The sequence below is a fragment of the Epargyreus clarus genome, unplaced genomic scaffold, assembly GCF_041222505.1.
Source record: "Epargyreus clarus isolate Ecla_fem2 unplaced genomic scaffold, WU_Ecla_fem_2.2 ptg000021l, whole genome shotgun sequence".
NCBI lineage: Eukaryota > Metazoa > Arthropoda > Insecta > Lepidoptera > Hesperiidae > Epargyreus > Epargyreus clarus.
The window spans coordinates 10,249,186-10,276,257 of NW_027332228.1; the positions used below are offsets into that span (position 1 = coordinate 10,249,186).

The 27,072-nt window shown below is 35.4% G+C and overlaps 1 protein-coding gene across 3 annotated transcripts in view; it reads left to right on the forward strand.

Moving 5' to 3' along the window:
* Positions 1 to 16,701, forward strand: part of Tgi (Tondu-domain-containing Growth Inhibitor) — a 51,881-nt gene extending 35,180 nt beyond the window's left edge. For 2 of the 3 annotated variants that reach the window (XM_073084323.1, XM_073084324.1), the window contains exons 3-6: positions 9,862 to 10,006; positions 11,358 to 11,497; positions 12,540 to 12,656; positions 13,654 to 16,701. In XM_073084323.1, coding sequence (XP_072940424.1) covers positions 9,862 to 10,006; positions 11,358 to 11,497; positions 12,540 to 12,656; positions 13,654 to 14,105 — 854 coding nt within the window. In that variant the 3' untranslated portion in view covers positions 14,106 to 16,701. Of the gene's footprint in view, positions 1 to 8,181; positions 8,534 to 9,861; positions 10,007 to 11,357; positions 11,498 to 12,539; positions 12,657 to 13,653 lie in introns of those variants that run through there. The other variant, XM_073084322.1, reaches the window with a different exon arrangement.
* The last annotated feature ends 10,371 nt before the right edge of the window (positions 16,702 to 27,072 follow it).

A 27,072-nucleotide genomic window follows, 5' to 3' on the forward strand; every position in this document is an offset into this window, starting at 1 on the left:
TCTAGAATTTACTTTGTAACTCGTATTAGACCTTGTTTTTTCTGTTCCATGTATTATATATCTTTCTAGAACTATGTACATCATTTTATTTCGCTGTCTTTCAAAGACGTTCCTTCTTTATGAATTTCCTAATGTGGCTACTTCTCGAATGTAGTCTGTTTTGCCAAACAGGTGACCAACTGAACTAAATTCATTATTTATTTTACTAATAGGTCATATTTATTAATTAACACCCTCTAAAAAATGATACGCAAGTTTCACAGAATTAGGACAAAAGCTTATATTTCATGACGTACGAGATCTTTCATAATTTACGAAATTTTCACATATCGCCAACGTTAATAAAGAACCTTTGTTAATACATAGTATTAAGCAAAAATTGTCTTAAAACTGAGCACAGCCAGTCTTCTTTACGTCATACATTCTTATCTCCTGACGCAATAGTGTTACTGACTTGCAAATGCACATCTAGATTCTTAGAGGTAGGTAATTTTGAAATACTTATCTGTGGTACTTATATTGTATTCATTTATATGAACAACTATCGGGTATACTAAGATAATTCATAGGTTATTAAGTCTTTAACAAAGAAAGTCTGTAATTTAAGACGAGATCAGTATGAAATTAATTTCGATAAAATACGTTAAAAATAATGATTAAAACACATTTTAAAGCAATTTACATAATTATGTAATAATTATTTCAATGTTATTTATTATTAAATTTTGAAATACTTATCTGTGGCACTTATATTATATTTATTTATATGGACAACTTTTGGATAAAGTAAGATATCATAGGTTATTAAGTCTATAACAAAGAAAGTCTATAATAAGACGAGATCAGTATGAAATTAATTTCGATAAAATACGTTAAAACAATAATGATCAAAACATATTTTAAAGCAATTTACATAATTACGTAATAATTATTTCAATATCATTTAAAGTTATTATTTACTTTGAGAATTTATTTATTGTTATTAAGAGGTTTAGTTACTCATTATTTTTATTATAAGACTCATATATTTTTTGTATTCCATATAATATAAGCAGTAACATGAGCCGCCTACCGGGTGGTTTCGGAACTAGATCTCTGCAATGTTCTCGTAGATGGCGGTGATGTGCTTTAATGACCGCTAAAATCTCTAGGTGGCGCTCTCATCTCTAAGATTGTTGATTCTTATATAATTCTTATTTTGTTATTTGACCTCAAAGGACTTTAAAGGACGCTATTCAGTACCGCTATTCTATTTAATTTTAGCCTGCAAAACGTTTATAAAATTCTAGTACGAAGTAATTGTGTTTATTTTACAATTTCGTAGGCAAAAATTATTTGAACTTATTAATTACGGGGGTTATTCATAATTTGCATACGATTTCTGTTCCAATAAATTATTTAAAGTGCAATGAACTTTAAGATTATACATTTCAATATGAATTTGACAAAAAAATCATACGATTTTTTCGAACTATTTAAATGTATGCGTTTGTTCGAACTGTAACTGTACTGTACTGTAAACACATAATATAAAAATAATATTTTAATTCTTATCTACTGCATATGTAAAGAATGCATAATTGCATCCATTATATATTAAAAACGAGTGGTGCTGCATCGTACTAGGTAGATGCAGTAGGTAGGTACGGAATGCGGAATGTTCGCGCTTCCCGCACTTTCGCTCAAGCATCCGCCTTCCGTAACCACTGTTTGTTATGTAAACAGCCCTGGAATGGTTTCATTGAACGATCCTCGTTGATGTCGGCCGCTACTAGTTAATTAATAGTAAACGATATGACACTGCAGTGATGAATGATAGCCTAGTGGTTAAAGACTCGGGCTCTCAATCGAGTGGTCCGAGTGTCGAATCTCAGGCACGAGTCTCTGATTTTTCAGTTATATGCATAACAAAAATAATGATTACATGCTAAAACGATAAAGGAATTCCTCCTGAAAAAGATTGTGAGTTATTAAAAAGTTTACAAGAATGTGCGAACTCTACCAGTACGCACAGGTTAGCGCGGTGGATTTTGTCTTTGACGGAAGTTGACGATGGGACTTGGGGTTCCAACCCTAAACACCTCGATGGTGCATAGCTCTGCATGTAGTAGAAAATAATTACCCCTTGTTTAACAACAAGGGTGACGCTGCGGTGTTCACGTAACCGTACAAAAGTGTGGTCTCGTGAGTTTTGTATTAAAGCACCTACTTCGCGTCTACGCGCGGAAATAAAACGCTCCGTGAGTTATCATTCACGATGATTTCGTTGGCAAAACAAGCAAGTAATGATTGAATTCTGAACGCAACACTTTTTATATCAGAATATGAGTGGTGCATATTATCGATATGATTTTAGCGGTATAAAACCATCATTTAATCTTCAAATTGGCAAACGACCGGAATAAACTTTCATGGTAAAATTATAATAATTGCACATCCGATGGTAGCAGACTACTTTCGTGTTGCTAAAAACGCCTCGCGGCTCTTCGGTAGTTGAAAAAATATATTGTTAACTAAATGTTGGATAACTGCTGCCCGCAGCCACTGATGAGGGCCGGCTACCGGCTACCGGCTTCACGCGAACCGACGCGCATACACTGAATATATTATAACAACTTCCCTACGTTTTTGCAACACTCACGGGCTTTGGTATTTTATAAAACTCTAGATTTTAGCGAAAAATATAACCTGTAAAGTATATTTGGCGTATCTTTTCTTTGTATTATTCAGTATCAGCATATAAAAGAAAAATGAAACATTAATCGAAGTAGCAAGTCATGCCATCTAAGTTGCAATTGCCGCCCATGGATATCTGTAATCAACCCCAGATAAATTAGATACCTACCTGGGGACGGCCGTAGATGCTACCCTTGCAACCCCTGAGGAATGAGTTGGAAAGCCTCGGAGAAGTAGGAATGCCGCCCTTGTCACAGCTTTGAACATTGCTGTTATAAGGCAGAAAATAGGTGTGGCGAGTGCCTCCGGATTCGAACCACAATGGGTTCTAAACCATTCAAATAGACTACCTATTTATAAGGTTATCCCGCAAACATAACCATTACTTAAAATATGTCTCTTTGACCATTGTAGGAGATTTGTAACTTTATATAAGGTTCAAACTACATTTCAATAACAAGTTTGTAGGAGTAGGGAGGACTCCTACAAACGAAAGTAATCAATAAACCTAATAATAAGAACGTCCCCTCGACATTCTACCCCGAAACGGGGAGTCGCCCGCGTCGACTACGCATGCGCCCCCTAACCGAATTGTTGTTTACCCAGCCGACCCCTGCGGCAAAATGGTTACTCGTATATTGTAGAAAGGGTTCTGGATTCGATCCCCCAGCTCAGCAAAAATATACAATTTTAAATATCTGATTTTTGTCTTTTTTTTTTATAATATAAGAGTAGCAGACGAGCATGCAGTCCTCCTGATGGTAAGTGGCTACCGCCGCCCATGGACATCTGTAATCAACCCCAGATAGGATTAGATATTCCTACCTGCGGTCGGCCACAGACGCGCCGCTACCCCTGAGGACTAAGCTGGAACGCCTCGGAAAAGTCTGTCTCCCTTACCACACCCTTCAAACCGGAACACAGCAGCGCCTAACACTGCTGTTATTAGGTAGAAATAAGTGTGGCGGTGGTGCCGCCGGAGTCGAACCACAAAGGTTTCTACCACCTTCAAGAATGTCTGTATTCTTGTCTGATTGGACAAGATACCTATAACATTCGTAATCTAAATATCAAGTATATATTTTGTTGTTAATTCTTTCATTCTATTTTTCTATGGTTTTAGGCGCCACTTAACTTTAATGTCCTTATATAGGTTTACTAGTTTTTGCCCGCGGCTTCGCCCGCGTTAAAAAGAAAATAATATAACATACTAACATACATAAAACTGAAAATTCGTACCTTCAACTTTTCTTAAGATCATCACTTGATCAAATGCATAGTTTACGATTCAATCCTTACTAATACCGATTAAAATAATAGATGTTTTGGGTCCAAAAGATCCATTCTCCGATTAATCGACCTTAGATCGCCATCCCTAGTTCCCGTGGGATTTCCGGGATAAAAACAATCCTATGTCCTTTCTCGGTTCTCAGACTATCTTTATACAAATTTTCATTAAAATCGGTTCTGTGGTTTGGGCGTGAAGAAGAGACAACCAGACAGACAGACAGACAGACAGACAGAGTTACTTTCGGATTTATAATATTAGTAAGGATATTATTTTTATTGAGAAATATTCCTCTCACTTAAATACTTATATTGGAGGTATAAAACTGATTATACCTGTTTTTACCCTACGAAGAGCTAAAATAATATTAATAATTTCATTTTACCACATTAGAAGTATTTTAAACGATAGATCTACTTCGATTGGATTCAATTGGTAATTGACAAAAAGGTAAATAATTTACGGTTGTGATAGAATGGCGTGACTAGTTATATTTTGTATGCAGTTTATTAAACTAAGTGCCTTTGGTCACAGATTAACTGAATTAATAAGGTTTGCTTACACGAGGCGTTCCAACTTAGTCGTTATATAAAAGTAATAGCGCAAAATAAAAAGTTTTTATTTTGCGGTAATAGTCTGAATGTAAGGCGAATTTTAAGGAGAAATTCAATCCCATTTGGGTTTGACTATACATATATATCCATCGGCGCACATGGACGTCCACCTGAAATTAAATGATTACTTCTATGCCATGGTCTTCTTCTATCACTAAATCCAAATAAGGTAGCTTTACTTACCACCGGTTCTTGGCTAGGAGCGAGAGGAGTCGTAAGTGCCAGTTGGCAAGGGGCGCCAAAAAGCCAAATGGCAATGGTAAGCCTCTAAAATACCTTCTATCATGCCTGAGCTAGAGTAAAATTCAGATGCGATACGATCCAAGAGGATTAAATTCTCTCTTAAACCAAGACGCTAACGTTAGTGTCGTGGTGGTCGCATCACCAGAACCATGCAACATGCTTACCTACTCGCATGCATTTTGCATAGTCGTTGGCAAAGTTTCAAAGTAGGCAGTGTATCCGGTGTTTCGCTTAAAAATAATCCTATGAATTAGCAAATGACGGTTCTTTAGATAGTCGATATGCGTGTTCGTAAACATCCCCTTTGGAGCAACATAACGAGGCCGGATGCGCGCCCCGCGGCCACTACGCATGCGCACCTACTGGATTACACATATCCTTTATTATAACACGTCTAAAAGGGAATAAAAGATTCTGTATTAAAATTTAAGTGGAAAATTATATTTTGATATTTTTTATTTTTATGAGAAATATTGAATATTTAGTTCTGTTTTTGTAGTTGTAGTAGAGTACATATGGCGTATTGGGTGTTTCCGTTAATTACTCAGTGTACAATAATGCAGTTAATAATAACTGTTATAATTACGTCTGTATATCTAAACAATATTGTGCTTTATGTAAATATAATAGCTAGGTGTTTATCGGGTCGCATTTAAGGTTATAAACTTCTGTTACATTTTTAGGGTTCCATACCCAAAGGGTAAAAACTTGACCCTATTACTAAATCTCCGTTGTCTGTCCGTTTGTCACGTAGCTCCATCTCTTAAACCGTAATGGATAGACACTTAAATTTTTTACTGAGTGTGTAGGTTCATAATTATATTTGTAGACGCTATAGCAACATGTATTTGTACAACTTATCAGAAAATCTGACACCTGCAGGCCACCAGATGGTGATTGGTTAGATTTTTGCGACTCAAAATAACTTATCGTCAATTCATTGTTCTCTAGCGGTATTGTCTGTGATACTAACACTTGCATCTAAGCCGTTTAGTAGGCAATCACATACTTTCAGTGTTCCATCAAATACTATAAGAAACTTTTTTATTCTCCGCCTCGCTTAAGTCGAGAATTGTTGTATAAAAAGTACTTTTTACGACTGTTAGAAGTGTTAAACATAAAACGCCTTTACGACTACATACTTGCTTAGACGATAAGAGAATAATAGGCGTTTAATCGTACGTGATTTCCTCGGCGACAGATGCCTCCCGTTTGGCCGTAGTAATATTTATTTGACAGTCCAAGCGATTACGATACAGGTAGCAGAGACAGTGCCGAGCGATCCGCTTCAATGACCGCCACAAATAAACGATGGCACAATAAGAACACGAGTGTTAATTACACTCCATGGGTTATGGTAGAAAAAGCTCGGGAGATAGATCCAACTTTAGATAGGCAAGTGATGACTTCGCTTGGAGATTGCTGTCTCAACTGTGAGTAGCGTTTTGATATCAAAAGCATAATAGAAAAATGTGATCGTAATTTTAATTTTTTATTACAATTTATAAAAATAAAGAGTGATTCTGGGAATTGATTTTATGCGATAAATTTTCGAAATTATTATATTTTTCTAGGATCAGTTTAATTTATCCCTAATGATTATAAATAGTTCATTTTTAGTCAATATAGTATGGAAGCGAACCAGACTGTAATTAAACTAGCGGCGCCAAGGTTTGTCTACCTGTCGGCAGGCCTTTGCCTCCAATCTATTAGACAATAAAAAAGCTAATGCCTATACGGTGGTACAGAACGCGGCAACTTCTCACAGCGCACCCCCGCTCCCACCCCCCCGCTAAACCAAAATAAAACACAACCTTCCAAGGATACAACCACCGTAATTTTAAAACCAATCAGTTGCAACCCTCGATAATAATTCTCAACTTTGAGACACAGGTAACAGAATCCAATTTTTACCATTGTGGCTAAGTTAGGAATGCATTTGAAATGCAAGGTAATAGAATCCTTTACAGCGTTGGTATACAGATGAATTTTGTAAGGTCTTAGAAGACACAGGTTGTAAAGGTGAAGGAAGGGTGAGGAGTGAAGAGGGTTCATTAATCCCCGCGCCCTGCGCTCACGCACTTTCATGAATGGACCGAACAGGTTGATGTATTCGTATACAGGATGTTCATATCTTTAAACTGAGGTCTAAGTAAAGATACATTTAAACGAAATGTAAATGTAACGTGACCCGTCAGTCGACAATAGATTTTAATACAATTCAACACATTATGTACTCGTATACATCTCATGATTAATGCATGGCTTTGTGCTTTAGAAAATCGACGACCTCGATCAAAAAACACGAAAGCAGATAATACTTTGAGTTTGTTTGCTAATTTCTGTATTTAATCATTGTTTGGTATGTAGCTCGGATGTAGTAATCATTTAAACAATATTTATAAATTATCTTGCTTGGGTATTTCCCGTAACATTAAAATGTTGATAGGTCATCGTTTCCTTTGTGTGCCAAAAATGAGGCCAAAAGACGATCGTGCTCTCGATAATACTTATCAGCACATTTCCAAGTATAAAACAATGCTTTGGTAACATGATCTGACACATTGTGATGGCAAGCTGCTTCTTCAAAATTCAATGTGTCGTTGCTGCTATCATAATTCTGTGATTATGTATTGTTATTCGTTTTTGTCAGTCATCGCCTCGTGTTTATTGTGACACAATTGTGGCGTCCTTTTTTATTGGTAGAGTGTGGTAGTTAAGGATATCTTTGCATAATTTGAAATTGTTTTGAACATTGTTTGTTATTATATATTAGCATTGTTTACCAATAAAACTTTTTAAATAAAAAATGAGTAGTTAGCGTTGTGGCTGATTCGGGTGTAAAAAAGTAACTGTAGTATAAGATGTACCAATATAGATTTATGTATTAAGCAAATAGCCATTATAGTGCTTAAAACATAGTTTGTTCAAAAATGGTACTTGACCCTAATAACTGTTTTTATCTGTGGAATGTTTACAGATTATAGCGTATCTCACAAATACGTACGAACTTGCAGTCTACATTTCCTACATGTTTCTGATTATTTAGATAATAGGCATTAAATTCCAAAGAATGTTCTGTCAAACTTACTTTAATAATTTAAGAATAGTGATTTAATCTAGTTATGATACATGTTTTCTTTACATCCAAACATCAGCATCTTTGGTGCTGACATAAGTGATATCGCGTTTCGATTTGGACCACCCTGTGCCCGAGGTTCGAAGGAAGCGCCGCAACGTCCGGCCGCGTGGATGTACCATGATGCTCTTTTTCCTTTCGGCTTATTTTTTGTTCATCTCATTTATTTATTCCAATGTAATCTCTTCCAGTTCGTTTTTTATTCAGTCGACCTTCAGTGTTACCTGTGCCTGGACGCCAATGCGTTGTGTATCACTCTCAGATTTGCTAAAACATGGATTTTGTGGATTCATAAGATGCGACGCGATTTTTCCGTCAATCATTCGTGATCTGGATTTTGAATTTTAAAAATCTACGAGGAAGTGCTTTGTGAAAATGGGACTGTGTTAACTTTTAAATCCAAGTGCTCAGTGTTTCTATGTGCTACCGTTGTGATGATGGAACTTCCGCATTATTTACTTCTTTTGGCACGGACTTCATTAGATAATCTACACTTGCTATCCATGGATCCTCCTCAGTCACCTAAGTTTAATGTGCCTCTATGGCAACCTTGGGTAGCCTCTCCCCAAAAAGGTTCGTTACAATTGAATATATAAAATTTAAGTATTTGTTTGTCATTTCGAAATATGTAAATTTGCCTGCATCTGAAATATCATCGCTAACATATGAAAACTCAATTTTTTTTTATTTTATTCTTGTTTTTATATCTAAAACGAATGAAAACTGTTTAACCTATTTTGGCGGGACTCAAACTCTGTAACTGTCATAAGATATGTTTAAGATATTTTTTTACTCGAAAATGTTTAGAGTTTCTTCGTAATAAACAAAAAACGGTAATCAGGGATGCATGCAGGCGGAACATCGCGTGGCAGTTCCCTTGTAATAAATATATGCAAGCTGCATTTGCATTTCCCACTACTATGTTTTTAGGTTTGACAAAAAAAATATTTACAATCAAATTACTATTTAAATATTTAAAATTATCGCACAAATTAACCGCATGTAGATTTCATTTGCATTTCAATATTAATTAAGTACATAATACTACAAATTAACAAAGATAAACACTATTATACACATATGCTCTATTTAACAGGATATGAGGTTTTGAACTTATTTAATACTAGCTGACCCGGCAAACTTTGTACCGCCTCAAAATCAATTTATCAAATATATTTCATATAAAATATAGCCTATGTTACTCGTAGATAATGGAGCTTTCGAATGGTGAAAGATTTTTTAAAATCGGTAGTAGTTTTTGAGCCTATTCATTACAATCAAACAAACAAACAAAGTTTTCCTCTTTATATTATAGTATAGAAAAGTCAAATCGTCTTGTAAGGTATTTAAACTAATATTCTACTACTATTTTAATATGTTTACATACTTTTGCTATTGATTTCGCCGGCACTTTTCGGATATGAAATATAAACTCATTCCCGGATAAACCATAGACAATGAGATAAACAAGTTGTATGGTATGCTATTTTGGTCTATGGCATTAGATTAAATATTTTTTTAACAACATACTGAATTTTTATCATTTCTATATAAGCTTCCCATATTATTTTCTCATTAGGATATTAAATATCAATTGTATAGGAGGTACAAAAGATAATAGTCTTTTTTTGTTTTCATTATAGACATGTTAATATAGATAGGTACAGGCGGCAAATTTGTTAAAAGGACATTTAATTGGTAATTTCATAAATTACGTTATATTAATCTAATCCTATCATGTTGTCCTTATTTCTGCTCACGGAATACGTACCCAAATCAGTATAAATGGCGTCGTTATAGTAAATAACATAAATAAATAAATAATATGCTTTTTCCGATATAATTAAATATTTTTTAAATACACTGTTCTATCATTTAAAGAGGTTCTTATTTTTTTACAGAAACGCCAAGTACGGCATCTAGCGGCGAGTCGGAAGGTGATCGCACGCTGTCTCCGGAGGCGCCTCGGACTCCCCAGCTGAAGGAGTTGACGGGCAAGTGGCGCAGAGAGAGACGATCTACCCGCCTTCCTGAGTACAGGCCCAAGTAAGTTTTTTTTTTATAATATAAGAGTAGCAGACGAGCAGTCCACCTGACGGTAAGTGGCTACTGCCGCCCATGGACATCTGTAACCAACCCCAGATAGGATTAGATATTCCTACCTGAGGTCGGCCACAGATGCGCCGCTACCCCTGAGGACTAAGCTGGAACGCCTCGGAAAAGTCTGTCTCAAGTATACAAGTAATCAGTCATCGCTTCGTAGCTTTGGTCCAAGCAACTGTCTATTGACTTACATACTCAGGTGACCATCTTAGTCCTGAGGAACGGGTGTGTGATCGGCTTTACAGTCCATATATAATCTACTCCAGATAGGACCTGAGGTCCGTCACACATGCGTTGCTACTTTGCTACCCATAAGCACTTGTCCCTTGCTTCACTCTTCAAACCAGTTTTTATAAGGCAGAAGTAGGGATAATCTAATTAATTTTCTTGAAAGTATGTAAAATCAATTATGCTATAGATAATAATATTTTGATGTGCCATTAGATATATTATTTAATATGCACTAGAATCTAGATATAAAAATATTCCGTTACAACAAACAAGATTTAGGTTCCCTATTACTCGCAAGATTACAAGTCATCTATCAACTGCCAAGAGTAAAAATTATAATAATTAGTATTAACACTTTAATTAACCAAGCAATTTACGAGTAAAAATAATGTACATTAAATCAATGTACATTAAAGAATGGATATAGTTGTGACTCTACATTCATTATTTTATGTATGTAAGTATTTTGCTCAATTTGCTCTGGCGACGCGATTCATTTCTATATTCAGAGCGGACTAGCAGTTTTACGCGGACTGTACTTTACTATATATTTTTTCTATTTTTTCTTTCTTTATTACTGGCCTCAAAACAATGCACAGCTTAGTCAAATGTTAATCAATTTTTTTTTTAGATAACCTGTACAAAATCTGGAGGCATGGCAGTGCCTCCGCCAAGTCGAGCCTATTTATTATTCATATATTTACTACATCCACAGCTTAATAGAATTTATGATATTTGTTACTCAAAATTAAAGTAATAGCCAAAAATGAATAAAATAAAATGATAATATTTATAATGAATACGTGATATATTTATTAATTTTAATATTGTCTACACTAATATTATAAAGAGGAAATCTTTGTTTGTTTGGTTGTAATGAATAGGCTCAAAAACTACTGGACCGATTTTAAAAATTCTTTCACCATTCAAAAGCTACATTATCTACGAGTAACCTAGGCTATATTTTATATGAAATATATTTGATAAATAGATTTTGAGGCCGTACAAAGTTTGCCGGGTCAGCTAGTATATTATAAATAAACAAAATATTGGAATGTTGCAGAGAGAACGGCAAGATGGCGCTCCGGTCGCAGTCGTTCAACGAGCGCCGCGTCGCGCCGCCGGTGGCGCGCGCGCAGCCGCACAGCGACGGCGAGCTCTCGGACGAGACCGACGACGCGACGCTCTCGCACATCAGCAGAGGTGAATATCAGTTGCCAATGCCTTCTTAATTACTGAATATTGTGATTGTTGCCTGAGGCACAGGAACTCCTAGATAAATGCTACAGCCGCACCATAAAATTGCAAATTTTACGGATTTTTATCCACGTTTTCTTAATTCTATATGAGTTGCGGATCTGGGATCTGCGTGCAGAGACGGATAAAAACCGCTGCATGAGATCTAAGCCTTATATGTTTTTTTTTGTAAAATTAAAGTAGTCTAATTTGCGAATAACATACGTTTGTTAAAGATAAGAATGTCTTAATACGGAGCCAATGGTCACCTCAGATCATTTAAGGTACTCGTATGTATTTAAGTAAAAACTAACACTAACACTAAAATATTCCTATTTAAAGGTTTATTTTTTAAAGCGGTCTAACCAATTAGGTTTTAACTAAAGATAATTTAAACGATTTGAATCATAATTCCTAGATCTCTGAGCTACAATTAAACGGTATAAAAATTAATGACTAAGTCAATTGTGCTAAGTAGCGAGAATTACATGGAGAATTAGCATACATGTATGATTTCGATGGTGGCCCAGGGCGCACCGCCCCTTCCGCCTCCCCCCTTAAGCCGCTAGAGGGAGACAGGAATAACTTTGAAGGTGGGAGAACCCTTTGTGGTTCGACTCCGGCGGCACCACCGCCATACTATTTCTACCTAATAACAGCAGTGTTGGGCGCTGCTGTGTTCCGGTTTGAAGGGTGTGGTAAGGGAGACAGGCTTTTCCGAGGCGTTCCATCTTAGTCCTCAGGGGTAGCGGCGTATCTGTCGCCGATCTCAGGTAGGAAGATCTAATCCTATCTGGGGTTGATTACAGATGTCCACGGGCGGCAGTAGCCACTTACCATCAGGTGGACTGCATGCTCGTCTGCTACTCCTATATTATAAAAAAAAGAAAAAAAAAACAAAAAATCTTGATAAGTGATAGAATTCTGTTTTTATCCCTTGCGTACAGATGCACGGATGTATAATAAAGTAACTGCCACGTACAATTTACCAATATTGGTGTGTGTACAGCGCCGCCGGAGTACCCGGGCGCGAGACACGAGGCACCCATCGACATGAGGTTACGCGCGCGGCCGCCGCCGCCCTACAACCGGCCCTCCGTCATCAAGACCAACGACACGCCGCCTGGTAAGTAACATACCCTTTCATAATATAACTAATAAATAAAATAAAAGTAAAATAGCCTTTATTACAGAGGATATACATACACTAATATAACGAAAGGTTTTATATTTTTTTTATTTAAAAAAAAAAAATATAAACACAATAGTAAAATAGCTTTTATTATTGAGGATATACATACACTAATAAACAAAAGGTTTTACATTATGTTTTTATTTAAAAATAAACACAATAAAAATAAAATAATTAACATAATAACCTCTTAACTAAGGTCTCTTAATTCAGTTTGCCTCCTGGCTAAGGCCCCCTCTAACTCTTTCCACTGAGCCTTGTCTCTTGTGACTCTCCTCCAGTACCCATCCTCCAGTCCCGCTGTCTTTCTAATTTCATCTTACCGTCTGCAATGTTGCTTACCTCTACTTCTTTTGGAATATCTGGGGTATCAATCTGTGATTTCCTGGCTCCACTTATCCTCTTTAGAGCGCATCAAATGGCCAGTCCATTTCCATTTTAGTAGGTCTATCCTTTGCAAAATATCTGTAAGTTTGGTTTCTCTTATATCGATATTCCTAACTATCACTTTTTCTTAGGTAAAGAATGCTTCTCTCCATAGCATGTTGACATGTTGCGTAATGTAATTAGGTATACCTTAAATACTGTGCGATGGAGTAGCAAAACGTAACGAATCCTAAATGACTGACAGTTCTCTAAAAAGACAGAAGTTCTAAGAAGTTATTTCCCTACCACACTCATATGGGGTAATCTCAGAAAAACAGCCCATTATTTTAAATCTTAAAACCGGAACACTGCGAAAGTAGATGACGCTTGTAGCCCTAAGGACCTCTAAGGATTCAATTACTTTTAGTATTATGTTTTTCATTTGAGTGTATTGTCGCAATATCATGCCGTTATAGCTTAAAAACACTTTTAGTAAAAAATATAGCAATAAGGTTCAAATAAATAAAAGTTCATATCTGAGCATGTAATTTTTCTGCTATTCTAGGTTCAATGTCGATGTGTGACCCCGTGATAGACGAGCATTTCCGACGCTCACTCGGCGACGACTACATGAACTTATTCAAGAAGAATTCCACCCCAGAAGCTGTTGCACCCGGTCCCAAACCAAACACAAAGGACCGGGCGAGCAGCCCCATACAATTCAAGGCTGAGGAACCGCCGAAACCGGCCAAGATCATCGCGATGGAAGTAGATGACGCTAGTGTCTCCGTCGACGATCATTTCGCCAAAGCACTCGGTGACACCTGGCGGCAAATACAGACATCGCGGCTAAAAGATAACGAAAAGGCCCAAGCTAAGGGAGGCGTGGATGACCACTTCAGCAAGGCGCTAGGAGACACATGGAAGAAGATACAATCGTCAAAAATCAATCTCACAGACGAACCGAAACCGAAAGATCAGACGAAAATAATTTCAAGGAGCGGAGTCGTTATTTAATGAGCAATTCACCACTAGGCGGTTCGGTTTACGGCCTTGTTAAATTTACGAGGCATTTCATGAATCCAACTGGAGTGTCGATAAATTCTCACTTGTTTAACGTAAAGGACGCTAATTTATTAGGGCGGTTCAGTGAAGCCAACTTAATGGCTTTCTCCCTTTTTGAGGTAAAATTAGTGGTTGTTTGATTGTTACTTAAGGGATATTTACATCAAAAATGTATGATAAAATTACCAAAAATATATTTTTAATTATAATATTACAATCTAAAGCTGTTGTTCAGTAGAATTGATTTGAAGGGGTGTAGATTCAAAACAGTATATTAAGAATAATTTAACAGTGAGAAAATTTAACGTCAAATACACAGTTTTCAATTAGTAATGAACATTTTCTTACCCATTTTTTGGGGATATTGGGTCGACTTTAAGTTTATTTCTAATTTTAGGGGAAAAACAGTCGATGGAGTTGGCAACACTGAATTATTAAAACGCCTCGTTGTTTCGACGTAAATCCATGACAATTCTGTTACCTTGTTCGGTTTTTAAGAGATTTCTCTTCGATGTAGTCAATTATTAGTCACCAGTACACACTATAAGTTATTACCTCAATTTATGCGCTTTTGCACAATTCACTATTATGTATGTAGATTTAATAATAAGTAATTTAATAAGCCTTGTAAATAATAGATTTATTGATGGGAAATTTTGAATAAATGTTCACTTTATTTGTATGTATTGTACGTATCGATTCTCATTCTGAGTTATGTTCCTTTTGAAGTGTTTAGAATGTAAGTTGTAATTTGGTTAAGATAAGGGCATAGTTATAAATAAAACTAAGTTCGAAAATAATAAATTGTTCTCTATTTGTGATTTCTGTTTATATATTTTAATCGCAAGACTTGATACATTTAATGAACCAAATGTTTGAGTGGCTGATTGTTTGATAAAATTATTAAGAAATAAAAGAAGAATCATTACTTATAACGATTTCATTACTAGGCATATAGTAATGTGCCAGAGTTGAAATATTTAGTGTAACTATCCAAAATGAGTCAAACAATCAATGAATATTAATCCATCGAATGATTACCAAGATGAATTGGCGATTGCAGTTCATTACATTAATTGCCGAAAGGGCAAATTCGTCATCAAACCATTACCAAGTTTTATGAGCTGGAATCTCCACTTTAAATGAGAAACGTTTTGGCCAAGTGCAAATTAGTATGTCATATACATTTAAAAACGCTGTAATCTCTACAATATAACCTATATTGTATTCTTGTGGAACTAAAATTTGAAAATGTCTCAATTTATTTTAATAATTCTAACATCTAATTCGTAATCACCAATATGTAGCAATGCTCGCTTGCAGTTCTAATTTAAGAAATTATTTTATTCTTTATATTAAATTCGATGTTGTGAAAAAAATATCTATGGCGCGAATTGTAGTGTTACCTTAGAGGTTACAGATGGGTACCTCGCATGGGTCCAAAGTTAATTCTTAGCGATTAACCCTCACTTAAGTTAACGGTGAAACCTTACATGTCAATCGAAAAGAAACTTGCATGCCCGTAAATTATATAAAGTTCAAAATGTTTTAAATTTACTAATCCGCACTTGGACAATGACTATTGGTTTAAAAACCTTGGTACTCTGGGAGTAACCCGTGCCCAGCAGTGGAATGATGGGTTTGATGTTGATAATACGTGATTAACGGTAGCGTCACACCACACTTAACAGAGAAAATGTATATTATTGTAGATATCGGAGAAGTGTGAGTAGATATCCGATATGGTATTTTATGTGACTTGAATTTTTAAAGTTTAATGAGACATTGGACACACATTTTTTCAATACTTCGACTGCAGACTTAGTTGAAGTAATACTTACATTGATAGTAATGTAATCATATTAACCTGTAATATATTGGCCTATATTTTATATTCACCTTTTTGGTTGTGAATCATAATTAATAAAATAGTTCGATTACAGCAACATGTGAACCTTATGTAATTACTATATGTATTACTATATGTTAAAAACACTCATGAACGTCATTTATATATACTATAGGCATACCAACTTATAATTTAAAGTACTTTTGAAATGAAACTGAAAATTATTTCATCCCTTATTTGTTATTTCTAAAATTAATATTCCTAGGGTACCAAATAAGTATTTGCTATATGATATTGCCTGTAAGTCTATATAATTGATCAGATTGTGTGAATAAGAATAAAACTTATTTAGGAACATTTATTTGCTTTCTCTACCGGATCATACTTATATTGTTTATAAATTGATGCGAATGAGTACAATATTTATTCATGTATATTTAATCGCCTGTCAACATTTAAGGGATAATTGCGGATTGTAATACTTAGTACTAAGCATATCCATATTTTGATGCGATTTAGTACAATACTTTTTCGTTTATATTTATTTGTCTTTCAAGATTTTTACCGGATCATACCGGACGACTTGTAATGACTAATCCTATGTCTATATGTGTAGCACGTTGTAAATAATGGTTTTCTATTTATGCACTATTATTACTGGAATAGATGTTATTAAGGTAAATAAAACACAAATCTGTATATCTTGTTTCATTTATTAACTACATAACACTGATTTTACACAATTTTCATACAATAAACATTAATATCATAATTTTCCAAATTTTGTACGAATTTACTTAGATAGTTAATATTTCGAAATGATGTACGAGTATCTATTACGTGTACCTATATGAGAAAATAATTATAACATAAAGCACTTATTTCACCGGTAAACGAAAACACAATTATTAGAGAAATCTACATGCTTCGGAGCTTTCCATATAACGAGCTTTTATTTAACTTGATCTGTTAGTTTGTATGTCTGTGAGGACAAAACTTGCTACTGAATTGTAAACCATTTAACCAATTAACTTACTTTTTTCATATTTGTTGGTTGGAATGACAAATCGTGATTAATTTTGTGATGTAATTTTAAATCCAGTATGGCGGATGGCTCCAAATGACAAATAATTATGATATTTGCTACCATATTATTGATATTAAGTAAAAGTATTTTCTGAGAAGAATACATATGAAAAATGTGACGTAGGTATAGTCCGCGTAACACTGCTAGTCCGCTCTGAATATAAAAATGAATCGCGTCGCCATAGCAAATTGTATGACTACATCTGCTCGCAACAACTTCAGAGCGGACTAGCAGTTTGGCGCGGGCTATAATAAATAAATTCAAGATGACCGGCAATATTTATTTATTCACTTTCATTATATGGGTATCAAGTGAAAGGTTTTTGATGAGAGAAATAAGAAAAAGCTTGTTCATAAACACTTTTTGAATATACCCTTTAATATAAACCTACTTAAAGTCGATAGCAAATGCTGGTTAAATAAATGTTTATGCTGTGCATAATATATTTACGGGTATCTATAGTGTTCATAATTCATAATATTACACATTTTCAAGTGTATGAAGATTATCAACTCTTTCCTACTCGTACCTGGTGAATGTGATGTAGGATTCTTTTCCATGTTGAAAGTAGTCTAGGGACGAAGTAAGAACCCTGTGCCGCTCCCACGGCATAGGGTACCTTTTGAAGGTTTCCCCCTCGTCAATAAAAAAAAAATAAAAGGTACGAAGTCAGAAAATCCATACACAGCAGATTCAGGTGAACTTTATTAGGTAAGTACCATTTGCTCTTATTAAGGTAACATTTTTGGTATAGTTGAATTAAATTGGTTATGCGTAAGCGTTGCATAAAATAGAAAACAAAACTTTTTTTTTAAATGAATCTAATCTGTTTCTTAGTATAATATCATTGTATCGAGCAAAAAAAATTAACACCAAAAGGAAGTAAAACGCAGTATAAACAATCATGTAATTTGTAACTTCTTTAAGCTTTACTAATCAATAAAAATACATATTATAATAAACTTATTTATTAGCAACATAATTACGCTTAAATACAAAATGAAATATACCTAAAACTTTCTACTAATAATAATAGGCAGGTAATCATAATTATAAAACGTCCCACTGAAACAAATGTGAAAAGGCCAAGTTTGTTTCTATTTTCGGCACCTGAATGAGTTAGAAGCCGTAGCCGTAGCCCCGTAGCTTAGCTTTAAAATAAAGTAAATGTTACGACATTCTTCAACTGATTTGAGTGAAATAATTTTATGTTATTTCAGTAACAGGCACCGATAGAATTGATAACTTTTACATTTATTTTTCGTAGGTTAACAATTTTAAAGATTTGTTATAGATATGCGCATTTGTAACGCTATCAACCTTACTTAAGCTTTTATTAATAGGTGCATACTTGTCATAAAACATATATGTATTAAAATAATTATAGATCTACATTAAAATAGAATATAACATTGCAAATACTTAGATAAACGTAATCCAAAGTTTACAATAATTGGCAGCATCGGAACAAAATATGTTAATATCTAATGATATATGTACTACTTATATACTAGTTCTAGGTCTATATCATTTTAGTATTCACAACAGATGGCGCGAGATGAGGCGGGCGATGATTACCCGCTATTCAACTGCAGATCGTCCACGTTCAAGCACTGAATTCGAATGGTGCTAGAGAATTATACACTCTACCCACACACTCGAATGCAGTTGTCAAAACATGGCTCTATTGCTTCTTTCTTCAGAACTCTATCTTCTTTCCATTTCCATCGATCTTCAGTCCCAGCGAAGCCTAACGCATAATTTATACATCAATATACCTTAAGGAAATAATTCCAATACATTTTCGACATTTTAATGTGAACCGGATGTAGGCGTAGTCTTCCGCCGCCGCCAGTGAAGACTTCACTTTGATAAAATTATATTCTACCTTAGCGGGTAATTGAATTCATACCTCCCCTTTTAGTCGTGCTACGCACATTCTCGGCTCGGCACGTTCGGCACTACCGATTGCTTTCAATCGTATAAGAGTGAATGAGCAAAATGAATTGAAATGCGTGCCGGCTTTACTGTTCGCCTAATAAACCCAAATCGAAAAAGTGCGTAACATTTTCTTGTATTCTACGAAGAATCTTAATTGAATCTAGTGTTGAAGACTCTCAGGTGATTGACCCTTATATTGAACTATTGAAAGGTGCGTACTTTTCGTTATACAAACAGACATTTGCGAATGAAATCAAAATCTGCCACATAAACAACTACGAAACACGTGCTTCGAGAGAAAAGGGCGTTGGTCGGATCGACTGTAGAGAGTGATTTATTGCCACGTGAGTGCTATTGGTTCTTCTACAAATCACTGCCCCGATATTCCCAATCCCGAAAAGTCATACGTTGAACGCTTTCATTATTTACGTGGAGCCTAGCCTAACCTGTCCGGCGTATCGATCGCCGCCCGCCACGTTCCACCCTCGCGAACTCAGCGCTCGCTAAATAATACATACTAAATTATGAAAACAAATTGTCCGCCTTACACGGACAGGTATTAATTAAATTTCAGCGGTCACTGGCGCTCAAAGGCCGTATGCTTGAATAAAAAATTAAAACCCCCACATTAACTACGTTCAAGTAACATTTCTGTTTATTCGGAAATAACGTGTAAATATCTTGCTCCTACGATGGGCGGGGCTGAAATATGATTACCTATATGATCAATACACTGTATACAGAAGATTAGAATACATAAGCATAGGTAATGCCTGCGTAGCAATGTGCTAAGGCTGGAACAATCGCGTTACGTATTCATTGAAAATGTTGTATTCAATTCAGCCCCTATCTTGAATTTTTAAATTTAAAGGCAATGTAGAAGGGAATGATATTCATGAGCGTCTTAGTAGTAAAAGAATGAACCTTATCTGAATAAAAAGATCGTTGAGTTAAGAAGATAAAAGACTTATTTTAATTTGACATAATAATTTTGCAAATAGGTAATACTTACACTACTTGCTTTACACTTAGATAATAAATACGAACGTTACATACATTTTACTCCTTCTTTTGAGAATTTCTGCACGTAAGTTACCGTGTAAATATGGTAGGCATAATGCAAATACTGGCTGGTAAAAAGATACACTTAACTAGTAAGCATTTCTAGAACAATTGCCAGCGACCTATATGCGTATTTCATGTCTGCTGTTTTAACGCGATTATTAACTACTTTTGTAGAACGTCTAAGTATTGTTCAGTGAATTTACGTAACTAAAGTCAGAGATGAGAATAAGGCGCAAGCTATGTAGGACATTGTCCGGAATAGTACAAGTAATACGGAGTAAATATTATCCCTAGCCGGCGACTATTCACTCTTTATGTACGCCGACTGGGAAGATATAGTTCCACCGAACCCATATTCTTTGTTGAAATAATGGTTTTTACTGGAGTTTGGAGGGTGGCAGTTTAGTTGATAAAATATTCAGTTTAGTTGATTTGATTGCTACTAATTGTAACTACTAAATTGAGAATTGTCTTTCCATTTGATTATGTTCCATATTACGTTGTGAATAATGAGAAAACAGCGTAAGCGAACAGTATTTAAAGCAATATTGATTTTTATAACAATTTATATAAATAGACGTGGTTATATTGTTATTGTTATTTATTGAACTCTATAGATATCACAAATTATGAAGTAACTCTATTGAAAATAGCTCATCAACAAACCCATTACTGTCCCACTGTTGGGCACGGGTCTCCTCCTATAGTTCCCAAAATAGTTGTTTTAGTAAAAATGTCGATTAAATCAATATTTCGGATGGTAATAAATATCCTTGTAAATCCCAAACACAAGCCGATCGGAGACGTCACAAATGAAGAGTAGGGTAACATCACCGCGTAAACTAAACCAGGATTTGAACACGCACTGATACTAAACCGTGGTTTGCAGTTAGTTACTGAGTAACGAACACAACAGAGATGAGACTGATGTTTCTCCAGCGGGAATACCTATTTAAGGCAAACAGTTGTTCCACGCGAAGGCACCGGGACAATTAGCTAGGTGCATCCTGTCACGAGCTACCGCATCCCAGACAAAGACTGTAAGGGGATACTTCCTCTAACAATGCTTCTATTGGGATCTGGGGACGCCTTACCGCTGTGCTCGTCAGAGAATCCTGCTAAGTGAATATTTTTGTAGCGAGCGATAATAAGGCGTTAGTATGCATTTTTTGCTTCATATTTGTGTTTTTTGTTCCAAAGAATAAAATTGAGTCCTCTGACGATTGCAACCTAAATGAAACATTTCAATAGAGTACAAGTCTAGATGCTTATTTTATTTTGATCTAAACCCGCGTTTCCCAACCTGTGGTCCGCGGACCCCTGGGGGTCCGCGAGTATATGTATGGGGGTCCGCGGTGTCATCTCTGGACCATACATAAATCACTCTTTAAATGCAAAAGGGTCGCAAAACGAAAAATCAGCAAATTAGTTTTAGTAGAAAAATGTGATCTAAGCACACTGTATTTTAAAAAATTAAAAAAGATGCATCCAATGATGTATAACACTATCATTAATCTATAAAAAAAGGAAACATACATAAATTGTTTTTACAAATTTTGTTTTGGCTCTCCTGTAAAAAAATGATATTTGGGATTGCGTTTTTTTCGCTGTTTATTTTATTAAACGCTGTTTATTTTATGAAACGCTGATCTAAACAAAACCAGGTATGACCAATGATATATAGTTTTTATATATCATTGAGTTGGACCATGTACTTGTCCGGTGTAAAAAAACGTCTTAATTTTTCATAGAGTAATTCAGGTAAATCACGACAATATCTAGGATATTTTATGCGATTTTGATTACATAAATAAATAATAAACGTATTAATAAATTCATTTTGTCATTCATTAAATGAAAATTTGAATAATAATGTATAGGTAGGTAAACACCAAATAATTATAGCGTACATTTCTAAAACATTACGGGAGTGCTACCGTAAATTAATTTGTAGACGACATTTCCAAAATGTAATTCTTATGCGAATAAATCTACGATTCGATTCCGGCGAGATTGAATTTTCTTAATTAGGTAACAATCAATTGGGCAACCCTCAAATTACATTCGTCGATAAGTGGGTAGGTAACCAAATAAATTGGTAGATGAAAATAATATACTTGTCGTAAGTATTTTTTATATTAGCAATCAACCTATGATTGTTGTGTGGGTGAGTGATTTAATTTCCTTCAAAGTATAGCACAAAATATTAAATAGGTATAGTCCGCGTAAAACTGCTAGTCCACTCTGAATACAGAAAAGAATCGCGTCGCCATAGCGAATTGTATGACTACCTGCTCACAACAACTTCAGAGCGGACTAGCAGTTTGGCGGGGACTATACGTGTTAACTAGAACATTAGGTATATGGAAAAATTACAAAACCAACACAATACAAGACACACACACAATAGGAATAACAATTATCAAAGATAGTCCTTGGTGCCTTGATAGTAAAGATCGTAGACATAGTATTCAGGACACAGTAAATCTAGGTCAGACACGAAGGCTGAAGGCAATTGCCTAGTCATCTATTATTTCATGATTTGAACATTTATCTCGTTTGTGTTGAACTACGAGAACATGTAGGGATATTCACAATTTGAGGTTTAGTCGCATTAGGCCCCTTTATACCTTTTTTTTCTCAAGGGGGAAACCTTCTGAAGGTACCCGACGACGTGGGAGCGACGCCGGTTTATGTGGGATTTTAACCGCACTGAGGTGGCCGTCCTCAGCGCTTGTTGGACAACTCCGGGATCTCCGACGGAACACAACCGGAGTCCTCCAAGCGCGATGCCCGGATCGGGCTCTGCCCTGGAGGAGCGTTCGCTCCTCCCACAACATCTGGTGATTACGACGGTATGCGACCACACATACAGCCGTCCTTCCCGGGGTAGCATACTGGACGGCTCGAGCTCCCACTCTTAAGAGATTAAAGATTTATTGAAACAGGACATTTTTACAATTTGTACATTCGTAAACAAATGCAATAGTAAAACTGTGTCGCAGCTGATTACGCCCCCTCTGAACATGAAGGAAGTTTGTTCCAAAAGCTATACAATACGATTAATTATAATCTAGGTAAATATTCTATTACATGTATTACATTTCAAGTAATTGATTCTATAAGTCTACTAACTCTTGCCACCCGTAACCCCGGAAGCCCCCTTTTAGTTGCCTCTTACGACAGGCAGGGGATACTGTAGCCCTATTCTAGTCCCGGCACTACATGCCTATAAGGAATTCTTAAGTCGTATCTTGTACGGCTTAGGCATTGTAAGAAATTTTTCACATTTTTTTGCCTTTGTGAGCTAAACATAGTATGTTATCTCAAAATAAGATACTATACTTGCAAGCAGGAGGTTAGGAATGAAGGAAAGCTTTATTGAACTTAGAAATGTGAAAATGGGATTTAATAAACACGAAGTAAATACATCCAGCAGCAAATTTCGTTTAATCTGATACCTTCTTTATATAATTTAGTCCTTATTATAAAGAATTTTCGGTTTTTCTTGTTAAACTTTTATCAAAAATGCTATAGGTTCCAGTTGTGACGTAATTAAACATTTTCATATCTTCTCTATCTTTTTATATTATTTTCCTATCTGTCTCTTAATCTAATCTTTACTACTTCTGATTTATACTACTACTAATGTAAAATACTTCCATATTTTAAAATAGTTTCCAAATTCATTTTAATTCATTCGCGTTAGTAATTTTAAAAATAATTAGATGTAACGTCATGAAGTTTATTGCACCTTCCGTGTCACATTTTATGGACCCCTCCCTTCATAAAGATGTGATATGAATTTATGGATAAGCTTGTATACCTATGTAGATATTGCAGAGAAAAAGTATTACACAGACATTGACTGGTCGCGTGGCACTGAGGTCACCATTCTGCTTTAATACGGGGTGGTCCAGGGTTCGATCATCCGAGTTTGAGTTCAAATTGAGATTCCTCTGGTGTTTGTATTTGTGTTTGTCAATGCCACAGGTGACACAGGGAAATCTATCATAAGAAGATATTAGTACAAAGCGTTATTTGTCTATAATAAATAAACGTACGCGCCGTGGTCGAAAATCGGCCATGTTCATTGGTATAAAGAAGATATTTTATTGATAACACAAAGTTCGTCAATACCTGGAAAGAAAATCGGTTTACGAACAAAATACAAAAATATTCTCAAGAGTTTTGTATTAGCGCATTGGGTATATCATATGATATACGAGAGAGAAAAATCCTAACTGTTTTGTCTAGCCTAGCTATATCATATGAACAGAATGCAGAAATAACAAAATATATTTTATTGCAACATTTCTCAATCGTAACTGCACCTTGTCACTTGATGCTAGCACAGGGGATCTAGTTGCGTTGAAACCACCGTGTGCCGTGAATAGAAATTGTATACCGTCGTGTTACCATTCAATACGTAAGGCGTGGAGAAATACGGCGCCACGCTGGGCCTCTATTAATTGTCTCTCAATAGACACAAGTATCTAATTCTACTGCACTACATAGTACCTATTTGCAGTGTATCGTCGATGTAATAGGTACATTGAACGGTCTTTACTTTACTAATATTTAAAATTTGTAATAGGTTCGAGCGTCTACCCGTTTGAATTGTTAGCTAATCTTTTCGGAGAAATCATAAATATTTTTGAAGTAAAAAGTACTTTCCTCCACGCCTTGTAATTTTCATTTACTTAAGCGTAAAATCCCCATTTAAATCGATTTTCAAACCAAGTTTACATGTTTTAGTAACATACAAACAAGCATAAGAATCTAAAAATCCCCCTGATCCAATTTCAAAATTTTAGTCTTCACCAACCCCAAGAACACGTTGGGTTTTATATACAACGGAATTATCTTATTTGAAAAAATAAAAATATATTAAGCACATTTTATACAAGCATTATAAGTGTCATGTGAACGTTAGCAAAAAGATATAATACCTGATTATAATACCAACTAAGTATATTTTTTACCGACTTTCAAAAGAAAAAGGGTTCGTAAATGAAATACTTAGTCTTTCATTTACGAACTATACCTACTTAGTACCTACGTTATATTGCAGGTATGTAAGTAATACTTTGTGTACAACCTACTCTTACATTATTGCCTGTAAAAGTACTGAAAAGCTTAGGGACGATGAATCTACCAACATTTTATTAAATTCCCCTTATTACGTAGAAGTAGGAGATGGCGGCGGCACAAAATTGATCTTTCATAAAGAACCGACACGAATTATAGCAGAACGTTTTGCGGGAAAAAGTAAATTTACCGACGTAACAAAAGTAACACAAATGACATTTATTTCTTCGAATCACTCGGTAAATAGGTCGCTGAAACTCGAACAAGGAATGGAATGGCTATTTAATAAAGTACATGTCTAAGTCAGCGAAAGTAGGTGTTCTGTTTTCGAGAAGTTTGTTCGCGAAACGGAATATACGCCACTTGCCTACTCCTTGCGTCGTCACAGCGTCTGTTTATTAAAGTCCTACAAGTCCTCCCATTGCATTCAGCAAAGTTTAATTTTATTTTCAAGAAGCCTTTTGATGTCTGGAAACGAGATCTGCGCCATTTTATAATATCGCGTTCCACAATAATTGTAAGTTTTGTGGTGGAAATCTTTGTGGTGTAACTGCGACCTTACAGTAGCTATGTAACACTGTTCCCGTTTAAAGCAAATAGCGACGCCTTCAGCGTAATTGACTTTATCGACTTCATTTAGAACTCCTGCTCTACCTAGACGGTTAAATGTCAATAGACATTAACTGTGGAGATTAAGCTATAAGTTACAGTTAGCAAACTGTCTACTTTTATAAACATTTATTGCTACTTTAGGTGAGTAATCTTTCAACCTAATTTGGCTTTAAGTGCATAGAGGGTTCTATATAATTTAGAATTAATGAAACCTCAGACAAGACAACAACTTGCTAACGTTAGTTGAAAGTTGATACCTTAATTAAGCCTCGAGGAAGTTACCTTAGAGCTTATTTCACAATATTCCAGGAAGATCTCTTCGACAAAATTAGTGGCAAGTTTTTGGTCAAGTATGTAAGTCTATTCAAGTTGCCACTAGAATGCTTAACGACTCGATAGGCAAACAGATCTTCGCCGGGACAAAGAACAGGAACAATGGGTCCCTTAGTAAATATCCTTTATCGTGCCTACGTCCGCATCCCAACCGAGCATCGCACGAGGGTTGACAGACAACAACTAAGATAAGATGTAAAACATCATCTAATGAATGTGTTATTAGGTTATTACACATCAAAGAAAATGTTATATTAGGTACATTATTGTGGTTTTCTTCTGCTGCTTCAAGTATGTCGGAATTATCTTTATTATTATTTCTTCCACTTTAGCGTTGTTGTGCTATAGTTAATTAATTGCTAAGTTAGGATATGCCCATTCATAGATTAGGAATTCTACCATAGGTAATTCCTCAAGATTACCGCTTCTATCCTTATTTATTTGTTTTCAGGATTATGAACGCAGTTATTAACTGTGAGGATATCCAGAGGGATATCTAAGATTTGGTGCCAATTATTCACGAGGTGCATGACCGTTAACAAATTCCATTACTTAAATCTAAACTTGTTATCTCTACGAATTGTCTCGCTCTTGTTTAGTGGCTTTAGTGGCTGACTTAGGAAAACCATAATAACAAATAATTCATTACAACTAAATAACCCAACATTTTTCTGAATTACTATTTCCAGCCGCGATAAGTTTTTCTTTCTTTTGTTTATTAGGACTGTGCTTTGGGACTTCAGAGCTCGCCAACCCTACTTTTACTGCTTCCTAAATGTACTGGGCGTCTTCTTAATTACTTTTAGTTGTGGAGATAGTTTCGACGATTGAATTACCAAATTATCCCTCTGAGAATTTCTACGTCAGGACAGTATAATCATTTCTTACCAGACACTGCTACATATATATTTTAATGTTATCTAGCAGTAAAGTTCATTATT